Raw genomic sequence first — 17,784 nt, forward strand, 5'->3', positions numbered from 1 at the left:
AATATACACATTCAGTTTAAATTCCCGCCATGACAATATTTTTCTTGAATATTGTTCCAAACAATGTAATAAATAAATGGCACCAACTGATTTTTCAGTGACAGTTATGCTTCTCCGGCTCTGGTTTTGGAATACACTGGGGGTTTTCGCACCAGATCTCAAAGTTTCAAACCATATTTGCTGTAATTATTATTTTGTACAATCTATTTATTAGAGCAAGCCTACTTTCTCAGTCTTGCGCACACCAACTGCGTAAAATTGAAACCAGATAAATTGTTGATATGCTCGAACACATGAGTGTGAGCCAATGTGCATCGAAAGAACATGCACACGTAAAGTAAACCACCAATGAAATGGTGAGATGGGCGGGCATTGCGTGATGACAAAAAACGCTTTTGAATCAGATGACCTAAAAAAAAAATCTGTCTGGCCTTGTAGCTAGTACTAGCCGTTCTAATTATATTTCAGAGGTACTAGCTGTTTGAGTCACTGGCAAAAGCGAGCCAACGACATTGTTGTACAGATCTAGCTTGTAGCTAGCGGTTTCTCTGTCGTGAACTCGAAATGTGGACGTGTAAAAACCTGTGGAAGAAGTTAGTCCCACTCGCCAGATCCTCTTCAACTTTGTGCCGGCAAAATGCAAGGGGAGTATGTAAGTAACGTTAGCAGCTTGGTGAGCCCTGGATAGCATGTGCAACTTCGAAACTGCAGTTGTTAGCCGGTTTCACTGTACACTTACACCCCAACTCAAACATGGACTACTTCAGTCTGATAACTTTGCTAGGGTAGCTAGTCAGTAACGTTAATGTGCAGTAAAATGCACTAACTACAGATGCGGCTAGTTAGCTAGCTAACGTTAATTAAGTGTCATAGGTAGCTAGCTAGCTAACTAGACATATATTTAACGTTGGCTAGCTAGTTACTAACGTTAGATTAGTTAGCACCATTTCGCATGGTGGGTAATGAAACACACAGGCATGTCTACTAACTAGGATTAAATATTCTCGCATTTAAACCGACGTGGCCCTGTTTTATCATAACTGTTGTGGCGCAACCTCCCCATGGCCATGTATTCCGCCAAGGTCGTTGCTAGAAAGCATGTCCACCGTGGCTACGTGGTGGGCACCGTCATCTCAACTTCATTGGACTATCGTGACATATTTTCTGTAGGAAAAAAGTTCACATCTCAGCTGGCTTACTGAACTTGAAACTTCAGTAATTTGTTTCTCACATTTTGGGCAATATTCAAATGTTTGCAGAAATTATATAACTTTGGGGAGGCTTGGCTTGTAACACGGTCTCGGGTGCATATACACACAACGTTTATTTCAGACTGTTTATAATGTCAAACTGGATCATCCATCAGGTGTATATGTATTTTTAGGAAGTATTAGTATGATTGAGCCATGCATCATTATCAGCCAGTCAGGGTTTTCTTTGCAGATAATGTCTTATTGAGATGGTGAGACAAAGAACAGATTCAACTGATATGTTAAACTACCTTTATGAAATCACCGGAATGATTGACTAGTGTCATAACTTGTCACATGCAGGCTATTTCTGTTTACGTTATAACCATTAATCAATTGAAAAGTAATGTACTATTTGAGTTAGCCTAATGGAAAACACTACAGCAGGAGTCCTCAACTCTAGTCCTGGACAGCTACTATATGTTCAGGCTTTTGCTCCAGCCCAGCTTACTTAACACACACCTTGATTCATTTCAGTGTTTAACAATGAGAGAAGACTGCCACTGGTTCCACAGGCCCACATGTCCTCAGGAACTCCAGGGAGTGGAGGGGACAACAACTTGTACTACCTCCTAGTGGGAGCAACCTGTGTAGGGGGAGGATTTTATGTAAGTAATAAGTGTCCTGCCCATTTCTTACAGTAATGCACACTAGTTTCAGTGCATTATTCTTTTGTCTAATCACAATGTGAATGCAAAGGATTTTGATTGTAGTACTGTGAATCATGCTTTGTTGTGAAAGTGTACTGTCACGTGCACCTGCTTAGTGCTATAGGCTAGCTTTAAAAAAACAAGTAGGGCAAATATATTGGACACCATAGGTTGTTGACCTTTGTAGCTGATGACCGTTTTAGTTAAGTCAAAATATCATCAGGGCTTCAAACTGTAAGGTGCTATTACAAGTCTGGTCTGCATTTGATGTCTTCTGAGTTTTGGCCAGAACTGTGGGTCACCCTATTAATGATTATGTATGGACTTTATTCAATGGAATTGAACAGTTGTTGTTGTCATTGCCCTCTTGCCTCATTCACCCATTCATTACATGTCTTTTGACAGAAGCCTTTAAATACTGTGTTGGACCTTCTGGTTTTGAACTTGGCAAATGTAGTCATTTAAGATTCAACTGAGTTGGAGGGTCAAAAAGGGGCCTAGGTAGTCGGGCCTGTCAGCATGGCTGAATTTTAGATAACATTTTAGATGCCCCCATTTTGGCGATGTAGATTAAAAAAACAAAAGATTTAATTTACAAAAATGTTTTTGCTAGTTTCCTGCAATTCTATGCATTTTGCTATGGCTAATGCTGTTATTTTGCTCAAGCATAATAACAAAATCAATACTGCTGAATGTATGGTTTTTGTAATTTTCACTTCTCCCTGACTGTCTAGTTTTTATTTTGGTGATTTGTTAGTTCTCAATGATTATATTTAAAGAACAAATACTGCGTGTTTTTCCATCCCGAAAGCAAATGCATTTTTACACTGTTTGGACATGGGTATCTTGAAAAAAAAAAACGTTTAGACTTCCTGCCCAAGGATTTCAATGGCAGAAAAATCCCTGAAAAGAGGTTTAAAGATGTAATGTTTTGTATCTTCACAGGCTTACCGCACCATCAAAGGAGACAAAGAGCGATATCAGGAACGAATTAATGAAATTGCTTCCAGACCAAATAAGGTAGTGCCAGAACAACCAATCACAGAGGCCCCAGGTGAGAAGGTTCGATTCATAACACATATTGGCAGTCTAAAGTCACATCTGCATTTTTTGGTCTTTACATTTAAACAAAATTACTTGTGTGGTGTACATCTTGTCTTTCAGGCGAACAAGCTGCTGAAACTCCACAAGGTGAGAATTTTGAGTTGCTTGCCGATAAGAACCCTGTCCCCAACCCTCATGTCATACATTAACATGTAGTCTCTCTGTTTTATGTAACAATGTGCATGATGGTATAACATTAGAGGTCAGGTGAGAATCATAAAAGGCTCAATTATGTTGCATAGTTCAGATTAAAGCAAAATTATTCTTCAGTTTGACCCGGTGCGTTCTAGCTAGGCATTGAGCCTTTTTTACGAGAAATTTTATAAACCCTTGTTCAAAACCTGGAATAAAGTATTATTTGTGGACTTTTCTTAAGAGGAAAAACATGTAAGCCTAGTTATACAGTGCATTCGGAAAGTATTCAGACCCTTTCACTTTTAACAAATTTTGATACCATACAGCCTTATTCTAAAATGGATCCAAAAAAGTTGTACAGCTGCACCATCGCGAGCATCCTGACCGGTTGCATCACCGCCTGGTATGGCAACTGCTCGGTATCTTGACCGTAAGGCGCTACAGTGGGTAGTGCGAACGGCCCAGTACAACACTGGGGTCAAGCTTCCTGCCATCTAGTACCTATATACCAGGTGGTGTCAGGAAGGCCCCAAAATTGTCAGACTCCAGTCACCCAAGTCATAGACTTCCCTCTGCTACCGCACGGCAAGTGGTACCGGAGTGCCAGGTGTTGGTCCAAAAGGCCCCTTAAACAGCTTCTATCCCCAAGCTACAAGTCTGCTGAACAGCTAATCAAATTGCCCCCCCCCCCTTTGTTTTTTACACTGCCGTTACTCGCTGTTTACCATCTATGCATAGTCACTTTACCCCCACCTACATTTACAAATTATCTCGATTAACCTGTGCCCCTGCACATTTACTCTGTACCGGGCTCCCTGTATATAGCCTTGTTATTGTTATGTAGTTCTACTGTTAATTTTTATTTTATTTATTCAATATTTTCTTAACTATTTCTTGAACTTCACTGTTGGTTAAGGGCTTGTATAAGTAAGCATTTCACCTGTTGTATTTGGCGCATGACATTTGATTCGAGGATCAATGGCAACTGGATGCACCTGAGCTCAATTTAGTCTCATAGCAAAGGGTCTGCATACTTACGCAAATAAGGAATTTCTGTTTTTTTTATTTTGAATACATGAGCTAACATTTCTAAAAACCTGTTATCGTTTTGTCTTTGTGGGTATTGTGTGTAGATTGATGAGAACATATTGTATTTATTCAATTTTAGAATAAGGCTGTAACGTAACAAAATGTGTAAAATGTCAAGGTGACTGAATACTTTCCGAATGTACTGTATATTTCATATTTAGTTAGATGTTTATTGTCAAACTCTAGAAAAGCACCACTAGGGGGCATGGATGCTTATGTTGGATATTGTTTTAATTTACATGGATGGTTCGGTTTTTATTTGTGACTTTTCAGATTTTAAAGTTTGGTGGGCAGAGCAAGATTTCACTGAAAACATGAATACTCTATAAAGCAGTTACCCCTGGCATCACACCAATGTCACTTCTGTTTGCAACACTAATTCGGCTGTTATTAATAGTTTGTAAATTGTGTGTTCAAAGTAAAACTAACACATGAAAACTATAGTTTTGTCTACCAACCTACCATGCTTCTGCTTTTCATTTGTTCAACCTCGTCAAAGCCTTTAGCTTTGCTGAGCTTGATCCTTTAAGTTTGGTCAATTATATGGCCCTTAACTGTTGCAGCAGGGTAGAAGGCCTTTAGCTATACATATATGTGTTGAGTTTGCATGTGATTTGCATGTGATTACTCACCATGAAGAGACTTCTGTGCAGGGTTCGGTCTCTGAACCTATAGCGGCTGAGAGCGAGGAGAGCTCTGAGCCTATAGCGGCTGAGAGCGAGGTGTCACTTTCAGCTATGGAGGAGAGCTCCCCACCTCCAGAGGAACCCGCCCCCTGTGAAACAACGGAACTATCTACAAGTTCTATAGAATATATAGCTATTTATATACGTATATTCCTCCGTCACGTCTGGAACTTCCAAACGCATTCACACCCCATTATGTGTATAGAGATGCTTAAGTTCAGAGACTAAGAACTAGCTTATCTAGTTGCCTGTCCTGAGTGTTGCATGGGGCCGGTTTCTGGTCAAACCTCTTCTATCTGTGGCATGTGACTTTCTCTGTTTTAACGCCCTCTTCAAGTGGCTCACCTCCCGTCAGCACATTTCCCTGTTGTCTACTTTGTTCCTATTCTGCATTTTTATTTTGTCTTCTCAAACTTGGATCAACTGTCTGGGTGCAATGTGTACTCATCCAATCTTGTTTTGTGACAGCACACGTGTTCTGGAACTCCACTCACATGCCCCACCATACCATGTCCTTGAATGTAATGTGTACTATTTCAAACGTATAGCGAGGATGTGGTAATTGGATGGAACGTGTTGGTGGGGGCATTGTCATTGGAGTTTGTCGGCTATCTATCTGTTGGTTGACACTACCTAGCCCACAGCTCCATGATTATGAATGGATCTCCTCCTGTCTCACATTTTCTGTATCAATCAAACTTTAATACGTTTGATTTGAATTGTTTACCATCTTGACTAACACCACAGCCTTTCCAATCTCTGCTTCTTTTCCCGTTATAACTACTAGATGTTATGGGAATGTTCCGTTTTTTTATTTATTACATATTGTTGAAAATTAATTTTGTGTGTTATTATTATGTTTTGCCTTAATGTTCTGGTTGTGTTAATTGAGGGAGGCAGATCCCACCTTTACAGTTAACTCCTCTATGAAGTCCGTTAAGCTCCCTACGTCATATCAAATGGAGAAGAGCTAAAACCAGTGCAGCACATTTTCAAGCGTTCTGTTTTTGTACCACTCCCCTTAACATTTACGGTCATGCCTACTAACAGAGATTGCACCTGTTACGGAAGATGCTCCTGTGGAAACTCCGGAAGTAACCCCTATTGTCGAAGGTGAGGGTGAAAGTTGCTAGAAGAAAACTCCCCATTTTAGTCAAATCAATGCTTGGCCTGTAAGTATCATAGACCCCCAGAACTTTTTTTAAGAATGTTGGTCAAATACACAGAAGTGTCCCCTGAAGTTTCTGCAGTTGAACAAGAGGATCCTCCCACCACACCAGAGGCTGAGATTGGTAAGGCATGGTTGCATTGATGAAGAAAGCAGGCCTTCCACTCCCATAGGTTTTTGATGTGGAGTTCACCCTATAATCATGGACTATGGATTACCCTCAACAGCACGTGAATCGGTGGTAGAACCAGCTCCTGAAGAATCAGTAGGGACGCCTGATGCTGATCCAGTAGTTAAGAGTGGTAAGATCTGACTTCGTGGAATAAATCATTGTTCATTTTTATTTTAGTTGAAATAGAGTTAATAATAATAATTTAGGACCCATGCTAACAGAAGCAGCCCTTGTAGCTAGATCTGTCCCAGAAGAAGCAGTGGAGCAGCCAAGTGCACCAGCTCTGATTGGTAAGAGCTTTAGCCAATGAAGATGAAGTCTTTATTTATTTTTTTAAGTCACTACTAGCATAATGAATAAGTCGTTACATTTTTAAAATGCCATTGGGCTAAACAGAACCTTCAGTGGAACCGTCCCCCGTAGAGGTTATAGAAGAGCCTCCTGCTCCCGTTGTGAAGAGTGGTAAGCACTCAGACCAGTGCATGGGAAAATGATCCCATATTTTTCAATGATCAAAATAGATTTCAGATTTTTTTCCCCAATTGCCTAACGCTTCGGTTATACTAACAGAACCAACACCAGTAGCAGGAAGCCTTCCTGCAGAAACAGCGGAGCTGCAAACTACGACAGAGACAGAGAGTGGTAAGACCTGAGTCCAACCTCTGCTGAAGTGGGAGGGGGCAGACAGACAACACCGCACTATGGGTTTTTCTGTAAACACGATATGGTTACTTCCAACACATCTCCTTTTTATTTCTTTATTCATTTTCTGTTTATGGTTACGTTGATTTCATTTTCTCCTTCCCAGTTAAGGTTACTCGTTGTCTATGTTTGGGTCCTGTTTATGCTAAGTGATAAAGCTCTCACATGGATGGATAACAATTTAACTTTTTTTTGTTTTCCCTTAACTCCATTTGAATCTCCTTTCCTTTTTAAGGTTACTTGTGCAATGGTCATTGTGCGGCTAAATGATAATCTCCTACACATGGTTTTGGTGTTTTTAGACTTGAGGTTTTCTATTGTACAGCAGGATGGAGCATGCTTGGGGTCTACCTCTGAGTCCACAGTATCAGACCAGGCAGTGATTTTACCTATTTGCTGTCCCAGCTGCGGAACCTGCAACTGTTGCACCTGCTGAGGTCCCTGCATCTACCCCTGTAGAGTTTCCCTCACACGCCCCCTACCTCTTGATTGGCGGAGGCACGGCCTCCTTCGCTGCAGCACGCTCCATCAGGGCCAGGGACCCAGGAGCCAGGGTTAGTGGGCCTCTCTGTTGTTGATCTATGGAGTGACCAAGAACTTAGCAAGCTGTGTTATGATAGTAGGCTCATTATGGTATGAGTTTTGCAGAGTAATGCAGTTCTACCTCATGTTGATTTCTTTAGACCATAACTAATCTATTTTAGCTCCTTAACCAAAATCTATTTTTCTTTTGATATCTGTCCACAGGTATTGATTATCACTGATGAACCAGACCTTCCATACATGAGGCCTCCTCTCTCCAAGGAGCTGTGGTTCTCTGATGACCCCAGTGTGGTTGACACCCTGCGCTTCAAACAGTGGAATGGCAAGGAGAGGAGGTGTGTGTGTGCTCACATGTTAAAAGAACACAATCAGCATGTGCAATATTCTTGTATTAATGCATGTTTATTTCTGGTTTTCAGCATCTACTTCCAGCCTCCCTCATTCTATGTTAGTCCTCAGGATTTGGAGAAAGTGGAGAATGGTGGAGTGGCTGTGCTCACTGGGAAAAAGGTTGGTGCTTGTTTGTTTTTATAGCATAGTATTCTGGTCTTGAGCTATATTCTATATAATTGAAGAATTTGCTTACATTTCATTAGTTATACTATCTTTTCCAAACTTATTCCGATTTAGTAAAAATATTTATCAAACCTTCTTGGAGATTGCAATGGATAGCACTCCAAGGATAATCTTTAATAATTAAATTATTGGTGAATGATTTATTGGTGAATAAATTATTAAACCGTATCCTTAGAGTGCTGTCCATTTCACTCAATGTATTTTACTAATGCGAATCCAGCACCCAACCTCCATGAAGAAAAATCTGTGAGTGATGAGCATGTTGTCCTAATATCACATTTTTATCAAACCTTCCCTAATCTTCTTCAGGTGGTGCACATGGACGTGAGGGGCAACAAAGTGACACTGAGTGACGACACAGAGATCTCCTATGATAAGTGCCTGATTGCCACAGGTAAACCATGGTGAAAATCCTGTTTATTGAGCGCATCCTGTTTAGCTGCTGACTTGGGTGCGACATTCACAACAGGCTAGGACTGAGCAGTAATTAATATGAGCTTTTTTCTTAAGGTGGAATCCCAAGGAATCTGCAAGTGATTGAGCGAGCTGGAGAAGAGGTGACAAAGAGGACTACACTGTTTAGAAAGGTAAACACATTGCCTAAAGAATCAATGTTTTAAAAGGTGTGGGCAGAAGCCACAAGACGATGATTCATTAATTTGGTGTTTGGTACCATTGACATGACAATAAAATATGCTGAAGCTAGGTCCTTTACAATGTTAGGAAGGGGCAATTATTTTAGTCATCTTCAGGGACTTCCAAGTCATAACTTAGACATGTTCCATCTGTAAGGAGAGCCACCAGGGAGAGCCTTTGTGCTTGATTGATGCGATCTGGTGTTAATGCATCACAAGCCTGGGGGCTCTATTTTCACGCTGGAGTTAAGGTGGCGCTAGTGTCAAACACATGTTCGTTTTTCCATGACGAAATTGCAATTATTCGCGCTGGCATTTTCCAGCCCTAACGCCAGGTTTGGCAATTTACCTGCCTTATATTAGCTCAGTTGGGTGGGGTGAAAATATGTGCGGTGTCCTTAAGTGCTAATTTCAGGCAGTACTGATGGGGATATTTAAGACTAACCAAATGCTGTTTTTTTAATTGATAACGCAGTTGGTTATGGCATGAATTTTGACCTCAAACGCAGCCTATCTAGCCAAGAAGCACGCTGCCCATATGAACATGGAACAAGAGTAGGCTAATGTGCTTTTGGTGCCTCTGTATACTTTGTATTTAGAAATACAAAGTAGTCAAGACTGTCGATAAAGGGTTTGGCTTCCGAGACAGCTTGGAAATAAATCTTCATCAAAGCTTTCTTAAAATATCAAATTTGAGAGGAGTAAAACTGAGCTGACGTTACCTTTTTATCTATGCATTGTAGGCAGGCCCACATTATTTTAGTCATGTAGGTCCCATTCTGGACGTGCGTAAAACCCCCTCCATAATGCAGGCTACATGTCTATGCCTATCATGAAACAAGAGATGAGAACCTTGGTGAATACCGGTGAACCTCAAATTTGGACGTTATCTGTAACCTGTAAAAATGTCTTGTTTTCCCGTTTCATACGTTAAAAACCCAAGCCCTCCCTTAGGCCTGCTATAATGAAGGCTGGTTCAACAGCAATGCCTGTGTTTTTAACCTGTTCATTTTTATGATATCTTTACATTTATTGTTTAAAAAAATAACATATTGCTTTTTCATTTAATTTTATTACAACCAAACTTGTTAGAATAATTTACCTTCCTGGTTTTATGTTGACCATGTCCATAGCGCTCTTGCAATGCAACTTCTGGAGATCTGACCTGTAAGGTGGTTCCGATTATGGTCATTTAATAAAACAGGCATATTTGGGAGCAGTATAACGACATTATCCTTTGCTATTTATATTGGATCTTTGTCCAGCTACTGTGAAACGTTTGGATAAGTGTTAAACTCTCCATAGTCTGTCATTTGAATATTATATGCCCACAAGGAGAAATGATGGTGCCTGTAAGTGTGACAGCCTATTTAAAACAGGTTGTTTTGTTTAGAACTTGTTTCAAATGATTATTTTCTTATTTAGTCTTTTATCAATAATGTAATTTACAGTAGGCCTAGCCGTTGTATCAGTGTGAATGCTATTGAAGCCATGCAATTACTTAGAACAATGTGGACTGCAAATGGGTTCAAGTTAACCTATTTATCAAAGATAGGTCTAAATTTTATTTTCGGTTCTATAAGCCATTTCACAAACTATAACGGACTAACATTGGAGTTGATTCCAAGGCAATACAGAACTTGAAGCAACCACGTATCGCCACACCCACAAATAGTTTTACTCATCAAAACCTAGCCCTTTCGCGCCAACGCCAGCAAGTGCACCGATAACTGTGATGGTGAAATTAGTAAAAATATTTCTGACACCCCTGAACCTATAGCGCTACCCCCTGCACTTTGATGTACCATTGCGTTAGGTTTGTTACAATGGAGCCCTGCGTTATGTCATGTACTTCCTGTTTTGCGTAAAACTATAGTGATGTCGATCATTCAAAATAAAGGATGGTTTAAGATAAGTGCCAGCAAGTATGTTTTTTTGACAGGGAATACTTGTAGTTACTTGCTATCATTGACAGGGAATACTTGATATCATCCCTAGGTTGAAGATTTCAAAGCTTTGGATAAGGTCTCCAGAGACACCAAATCCATCACCATCATTGGAGGAGGTTTCTTGGGGAGTGAGCTGGCCTGTGCCCTGGGCAGGAGATGTAAGTTAAGTAGGGCTGACCCCATTTTGTCCACTGGTCGATTGTTTGGTTGATAGGCTATTGGTCGACCAAGTTTTCATAGTGTACAAGACACCTGTCTGATTCGCACCTGTCACAGTGGACTTATCCATTGGGGTCTCCCCAGATGGCACAATCCATCAGTCTCATACATGTGAAACTAAAATTGTATATGGTGGTTATATTATGTGAGAACGTTGGTGCAACACAAATAAAATATCGTCGCTGTCCGCAATTCTGAAACACAGTGCGCTGTTGAATTGGCACCATTTCCTAGACCATGTTGCTATGTGCGTAATAACAAAGTTAACCAGCATATTGATGTTGAGAACAATGCAGCAGCAGAGTTGGGAGATGAGAAAACAGCCCTTGCCTTAATTGTCTTAAGAAAAGTGAGGAGAGAGGAAAACACAATTTAATTAGTTTTATAATCAATTGCCTAACTGTTAAATGTGCCTTGTTTTATAAATAATTTGAATATACAGTGTACCCCTTTTTCCACATTTACTTTACAGCTTTGTTCTAAAATGCATTTTAAAAAATTCTCATTACGATACCTCATAATGACAAAGCAAAAACAGGTTTTTAGAAATGTTGCAAATGTCTAAAAATAATAATTAAATATTGTATTCAGACCCTTTGCTATAAGACTCGAAATTGAGCTCAGGTGCATCCTGTTTCCATTGATCATCCTTGAAATGTTTCTACAACTTGATTGGAGTCCACCAGCAATACATTTAATTGATTGGACATGATTTGCACAGGCACACACCTGTCCCTCAGTTGACCATGAATGTCAAAACAAAAACGAAGTCATGAGGTCGAAGAAATTGTCCGTAAAGCGCGGAGATGGGATTGTGTCGAGGCACAGATCTGGGGAGGTAACAACAAATGTCTACAGTGTTGAAGGTCCGCAAGAACACAGTGACCTCCTCCATTCTTAAATGGAAGCGGTTTGGAACCACCAAGACTCTTCCTATAGCTGGCCACCCGGCCAAACTGAGCAATCGAGGGAGAAGGGCCTTGGTCAGAGAGGTGACTCTGTGGTTCCTCTGTGGAGATTGGAGACCCTTCCAGAGGCACAACAATCTCTGCAGCACTCAACCAGTCATGTCTTTATGGTAGTGGCCAGACTGAAGCCACTCCTCAGTAAAAGGTCTGATGAAACCAAGATTGAACCTTTGGCCTGAATGCGAAGCGTTATGTCTGGAGGAAAGCTGGCACCATCCCTACTGTCAAGCATGGTGCTGTGGGGATGTTTTGCAGGGACTGGGAGACTAGTCAGGATCGAGGGAAAGATGAACGGAGTACAGACATCCTTGATGAAAACCTACTCCAGAGCGCTCAGGACCTCAGACTGTGGCAAAGGTTCACCTTCCACGAGGACAATGACCCTAAGCACACAGCCAAGACAACAAAGGAGTGGCTTTGGGACAAGTCTCTGAATGTCCTTGAGTGGCCCAGCTAAGAGCCCGGACTTGAACCCGATCAAACATCTCTGGAGAGACCTGAAAATGGCTGTGCAGCAAGCTCCCCATCCAACCTGAGAGCTTGAGTGTGCCAAGCTTTCGGTAATCTATGGGGTGGCAGGTAGCCTAGTGGTTAGAGCACTGGGCCAGTAACCGAAAGGTTGCTAGATCGAATCCCTGAGCTGACAAGGTAAAAATCTGTCGTTCTGAACAATGCAGTTAACCCACTGTTCCCAGGCCGTCATTGTAAATAAGAATTTGTTCTGACTTGCCTGGTTAAATAAAGGTAAAAAAATATATATTTAAAAAACAAGACTCGAGGCTGTAATCATGGCCAAAGGTGCTTCAACAAAGTACTGAGTGGTCTGAATATGTAAGGCAATGTGATATTTCAGTTTTTGTATTTTTTTAAAAGTAAATGTGCAAGTGTTTTTAAACCTGTAAACCTGATTTTGCTTTGTGAGGTGTGTAGATTGATGAAGAAATAAAACTATTTAATACATTTTAGAATAAGGCTGTAACAAAATGTCAAAAGTAAAGGGGTCTGAATACTTTCCGAATGCACTGTATCTACAGAAATAACACATCCTGTTTGGGTGCTTGTTTAATAGCCTACTGATTCCGTGAGCACCAAGCCTCATGCAACAATTTTTAAAAATCTTTGCTATGCTGTAATAAAGGCTTTATACTTTTTTTGTTGGACCATGGTATTATTGTTATTTAGTGTTTACGCTGTTCCAAATGGTCAAATTATGTTTATTATGATAACCCTCCTTTTTCCTTTATCTCTTTGTTATTATTGCTATTATGATGATCAATAAGAAATGTTATTACTAGGTTTACTAGCCTTGTATTCCATCATCGAGCAATAGGCCTAAGAGCGCGTCCTGTTTAGTCTTAATAGCTTTATTTTATTTTTTCATTTCCGCTTTATTTAACCAGGTAAGCTAGTTGAAGAAGTTCTCATTTGCAACTGTGACCTGGCCAAGATCAAGCATAGCAGTTCGACACATACAACAACAGAGTTACACATGGAATGAACAAAACATAGTCAATAATACAGTAGGGGAAAAAGTATATATACAGTGAGTGCAAATAAGGTCAAATAAGGGAGGTAAGGCAATAAATAGGCCATGGCGGCAAAGTAATTACAATATGGCAATTAAACACCTTTCATTACTTTTATATAGGCTACTGAATCAATCATTAATTTGTTCATGTCATCACACAGCATAGGAGTCATTCGTGATATGAAATGCAATCAAGCATTTTGTTTTAAAATAAAATAACAAAGCAACCATTGAATAATTAGCATGAACAATAAATAGGCCTAAACCGTTCCATTTCGGAAATTGCATTAACAGATGAATGTGACTGTTTTTAGTATTTTCTGTAATAAAGGCTTTACAAAAAGCAAAACAAAAATTACAACAGACTCTCAAGTACACTTACAATTTTTGTGTTTATGTGGTTCCAAATGGTCAGGAAAATGATATTGTAATCTAACAGCACTTGTTTTGCGCACGTAATATCCATGTAGCTCTTGCTCCATAACTTCTTTTTCTTGATCTCCAGTATTTTCCACAGCTAGTAAAATGTTTTCCACTCTTCAGACTTCCCCTTTACCTCATGAGCAACCAGTAAACATTCCCCCGTTGCGAGTGTATTTGTCACGTCCTCGGCATCCATTTTGTTGTTACGGTGTTCAGAGTTAGTTTATAACCAATTTATTGATGTGCTAATAATATTCTATTGGTCAGGCCCTATTGGTCACGTGCATTCGATAGGGAATGTTTGTCAAAGACAAATGAGAGATTTCGGTAACAACAGTACAATGCACACAGTTGATGTTTTGTGGTGGTCGCTGCAGCAGGGAGGACAGAGAGAGAACGGATGCCAGTCACACAGTCCCTCGCCGTCTTTAAAAAAATGTTTTAACACAGCAAGTCTGTGCCAGGCCAGGCACATTCAAATCAATTGTGGTCGAACTCCCTCTATTAATTTGTGACTTAATTATTTCATCATCAGTTCACTTAAAGTATCAGACAAGCTCAGTGCATATAGTTGATTTGATTAAAACACATAGGATGTGTCTATGGCCCAAATTTTCAAACGTGTGTTTTTCCAATTAATTTGACACTTACTGAACCAACATTCACCACAGTGAAATGCCCCTTTTGTAATGTGTCTCTGTCCATCCTTCTCCCAGCTGCTGATTCTGACCTGGAGGTAATCCAGATGTTCCCTGAGAAGGGCAACATGGGAAAGGTGCTGCCGGAGTATCTAAGCAACTGGACAACAGCCAAAGTCAAGAGCGGTAAGGAGGGGAAACCTCTTAATCTCTATTACTTGTATGTTTCACTAATGGACTGTATATGGCAGTATATGACTGAGGCAGCCATTGCCAAACTCGCCTGGTTGATACTTCTTTTAAGTAAGTTATTTATACCGAAATTCATCTCTCACCTTTTACAGAGGGAGTGGCGGTCATCACAGAAGCGTTGGTAAAAGCTGTGAGCTTCAAAGATGGTAAAGTGGAGATCAAACTGAAGGATGGTCGTGTGGTGAAGACGGACCATATTGTTGCAGCTGTTGGGCTGGAGCCCAGTGTAGAGCTGGCCAAGTCAGCAGGTCTGGAGGTAGACTCTGACTTTGGGGGCTTTCGGGTCAACGCAGAACTGCAGGCTAGGTCCAATATATGGGTGGTAAGTGCAAATTCAAGTGGTTGTCTTCGGCTCCTACTTAATTTTCTTCTGAAAGGTCAATTCTCAGTAAAGAGCTCCCCCATTGAAAGATTGAGAACATCTCATAAGATATGCATCCTTTACTCTCATTCTCAAGCACAAGGAAACTATAAACTAAAAAGTGTTGTCATTTATTACTGATGTGTCATGACTATGTAGGCCACTGTTGTGATCCTTTGTGTCCTCTGTTTACAGGCAGGTGATGCAGCGTGCTTCTATGACATCAGACTGGGCCGCAGGCGAGTGGAGCACCATGACCATGCAGTCGTGAGTGGCCGGCTGGCCGGAGAGAATATGACGGGAGCCAATAAGCCCTACTGGCATCAGTCCATGTTCTGGTACGAGTCATATCATTCAGTTTCCTTGTCACTAGTCGTCAGTGGCTCCCTCTCCTCTAAACTTGTATCTAATTTCCTATTTTGTCCCACAGGAGTGACCTGGGGCCTGATGTAGGCTATGAGGCCATTGGGATAGTAGACAGTAGCCTTCCAACAGTTGGAGTATTTGCCAAAGCCACTGCTAAGGACACCCCCAAAGCTGCCACAGAGAAGTCAGGTATAACCATCCACATTATACTGATTTACAGTCAACATAATTGTCAGATTCCAGCCACCCAAGTTCTAGACTGTTTTCTCTGCTACTACACTGCAAGTGGTACCGATGCACCAAGTCTGGAACCAACAGGACCCTGAAGAGCTTCTACCCCCCAAGCCATAAGACTGCTGAATAGTTAGTTAAATAGTTACATTTACATTTAAGTCATTTAGCAGACGCTCTTATCCAGAGCGACTTACAAATTGGTGCATACACCTTATGACATCCAGTGGAACAGCCACTTACAATAGTGCATCTAAATCTTTTAGGGGGGGGGTGAGAAGGATTACTTACCCTATCCTAGGTATTCCTTGAAGAGGTGGGGTTTCAGGTGTCTCCGGAAGGTGGTGATTGACTCCGCTGTCCTGGCGTCGTGAGGGAGTTTGTTCCACCATTGGGGGCCAGAGCAGCGAACAGTTTTGACTGGGCTGAGCGGGAACTGTACTTCCTCAGTGGTAGGGAGGCGAGCAGGCCAGAGGTGGATGAACGCAGTGCCCTTGTTTGGGTGTAGGGCCTGATCAGAGCCTGGAGGTACTGAGGTGCCGTTCCCCTCACAGCTCCGTAGGCAAGCACCATGGTCTTGTAGCGGATGCGAGCTTCAACTGGAAGCCAGTGGAGAGAGCGGAGGAGCGGGGTGACGTGAGAGAACTTGGGAAGGTTGAACACCAGACGGGCTGCGGTGTTCTGGATGAGTTGTAGGGGTTTAATGGCACAGGCAGGGAGCCCAGCCAACAGCGAGTTGCAGTAATCAAGACGGGAGATGACAAGTGCCTGGATTAGGACCTGCGCCGCTTCCTGTGTGAGGCAGGGTCGTACTCTGCGGATGTTGTAGAGCATGAACCTACAGGAACCCGGACTATCTGCATTGACCCTTGTTGCATGAACTCTTTTGACTCATAACAGACGTTGTTGCTACTGTTTATTATCTATCCTGTTGCCTAGTCACTTTACACCTACCTATATGTACAAATCTACCTCTTACCTTGCACATTGACTCGGTACTATTACCCTGTGTATATAGCCAAGTTATCATTGCTCATTGTGCAATCATTTCTCACGGTATCATTTTAGATTTTTTCATCTCTGCATTGTTGGGAAGGGCCTGTAAGTAAGCATTTCACTGTTAGTCTACACCTGTTGTTTACAAAGCATGTGCTGACAACTATTTGATTCTACAGAAGGACCTCTGTTTTACAAATCAACTCAACTTTTAACCCCCCCCCCCAACAATTGTTTCAAAGACATAGACTGAGCGTCTTTCCTATCCCGATAGGAACTGGAATCCGTTCGGAGAGTGAGACTGAGGGGACGGCCAGTAGCCCTGTAGCCTCCTCCACCCCTGAACCCCCTCCAGTACCCGAGCAGAAGGACAACTACGGGAAAGGAGTGATCTTCTATCTGCGAGACAAAGTGGTGGTGGGCATTATCCTGTGGAACGTGTTCAACAGAATGCCCGTTGCAAGGAAGGTGAGAATTGTCACAAATGTCAGAGGATACATATTTTCTCTGTTCTTTAACCCGCTCCATGTCACTTAAGTGATGTTGAACGCAGTTAAATATAGACTGCTTTGTATTCTTGTCTTTGCAGATCATCAAAGATGGAGAGGAACATGCCGATCTGAATGAAGTGGCTAAGCTCTTCAACATTCACGACGACTGAGTCTTCTCTCCTCTGGGGAGGCTGAGCCTATGCTGGGAGAGACGTGTGCTGTCACTACTCATAAAGGCTTTGAACTTTCACAGTCATCGCCAGGCTTTGGCAGACCCCACTATGATGATGCACTTGAAAAGGGAGAATCTCTGGACACAAATCTACTCTGTACATTTTAATGTCGCTGGAATATTGTCATGTTTGTAATTTCTATCACATGCATGCTTTTTTTCTTATTTTCTATTCAAGATAGTGAGTAGAAATGTTCCCAATGTCGATCAGTCTAATCATTCTATATAGAATGAATGCCGCCCCCATATCCCCAGATCTATTCTGTTGCGTTTTGTGATCAAGGTGAAATTGTCCATCCCGGGAATACAGGTGATTGTGTGCAAGCCTGACAACATACTGGTACATAGAGGTTGTTTTTCAGTGTGATCAGAGCAGCTCCTATTGTTAAAGGCTGCAATAAACATGTTTTTAAATTGAAA

The 17,784-nt window shown here is 41.4% G+C and overlaps 1 protein-coding gene across 14 annotated transcripts; it reads left to right on the forward strand.

The window, feature by feature from the left end:
- The first annotated feature begins 405 nt into the window (after window positions 1-405).
- aifm1 (apoptosis inducing factor mitochondrion associated 1) lies at window positions 406-17,784 on the forward strand. 14 transcript variants are annotated; one of them, XM_035782646.2, is made up of 22 exons: window positions 406-652; window positions 1,728-1,858; window positions 2,846-2,954; window positions 3,065-3,091; window positions 5,965-6,027; window positions 6,141-6,206; window positions 6,310-6,384; window positions 6,476-6,544; window positions 6,651-6,716; window positions 6,825-6,896; window positions 7,362-7,510; window positions 7,704-7,834; window positions 7,919-8,009; window positions 8,385-8,469; window positions 8,586-8,662; window positions 10,709-10,817; window positions 14,514-14,621; window positions 14,780-15,009; window positions 15,244-15,386; window positions 15,479-15,603; window positions 16,916-17,109; window positions 17,231-17,784. In XM_035782646.2, the coding sequence occupies exons 1-22, from the start codon at window positions 565-567 to the stop codon at window positions 17,300-17,302; spliced, it is 2,280 nt and encodes a 759-aa protein (XP_035638539.1). In that variant the 5' UTR covers window positions 406-564; the 3' UTR covers window positions 17,303-17,784. The 14 variants fall into 14 exon arrangements, with proteins under 14 accessions (XP_035638539.1, XP_035638540.1, XP_035638541.1 ...); XM_035782647.2 differs by having other exon boundaries at window positions 6,491-6,544; XM_035782648.2 differs by having other exon boundaries at window positions 6,156-6,206.

The sequence above is a fragment of the Oncorhynchus keta genome, unplaced genomic scaffold (genome assembly GCF_023373465.1).
Source record: "Oncorhynchus keta strain PuntledgeMale-10-30-2019 unplaced genomic scaffold, Oket_V2 Un_contig_6244_pilon_pilon, whole genome shotgun sequence".
In the NCBI taxonomy this organism is placed as follows: Eukaryota; Metazoa; Chordata; class Actinopteri; order Salmoniformes; family Salmonidae; genus Oncorhynchus; species Oncorhynchus keta.

Excerpts from the sequence above, each read along its gene's own strand:
- aifm1 (XM_035782646.2), top strand. The coding sequence starts at position 565 with ATGTGGACGTGTAAAAACCTGTGGAAGAAGTTAGTCCCACTCGCCAGA. Across the intron at positions 2,955-3,064 it reads ACCAATCACAGAGGCCCCAG|GCGAACAAGCTGCTGAAACT; the intron begins GTGAGAAGGTTC and ends CTTGTCTTTCAG. Across the intron at positions 6,545-6,650 it reads AAGTGCACCAGCTCTGATTG|AACCTTCAGTGGAACCGTCC; the intron begins GTAAGAGCTTTA and ends TGGGCTAAACAG.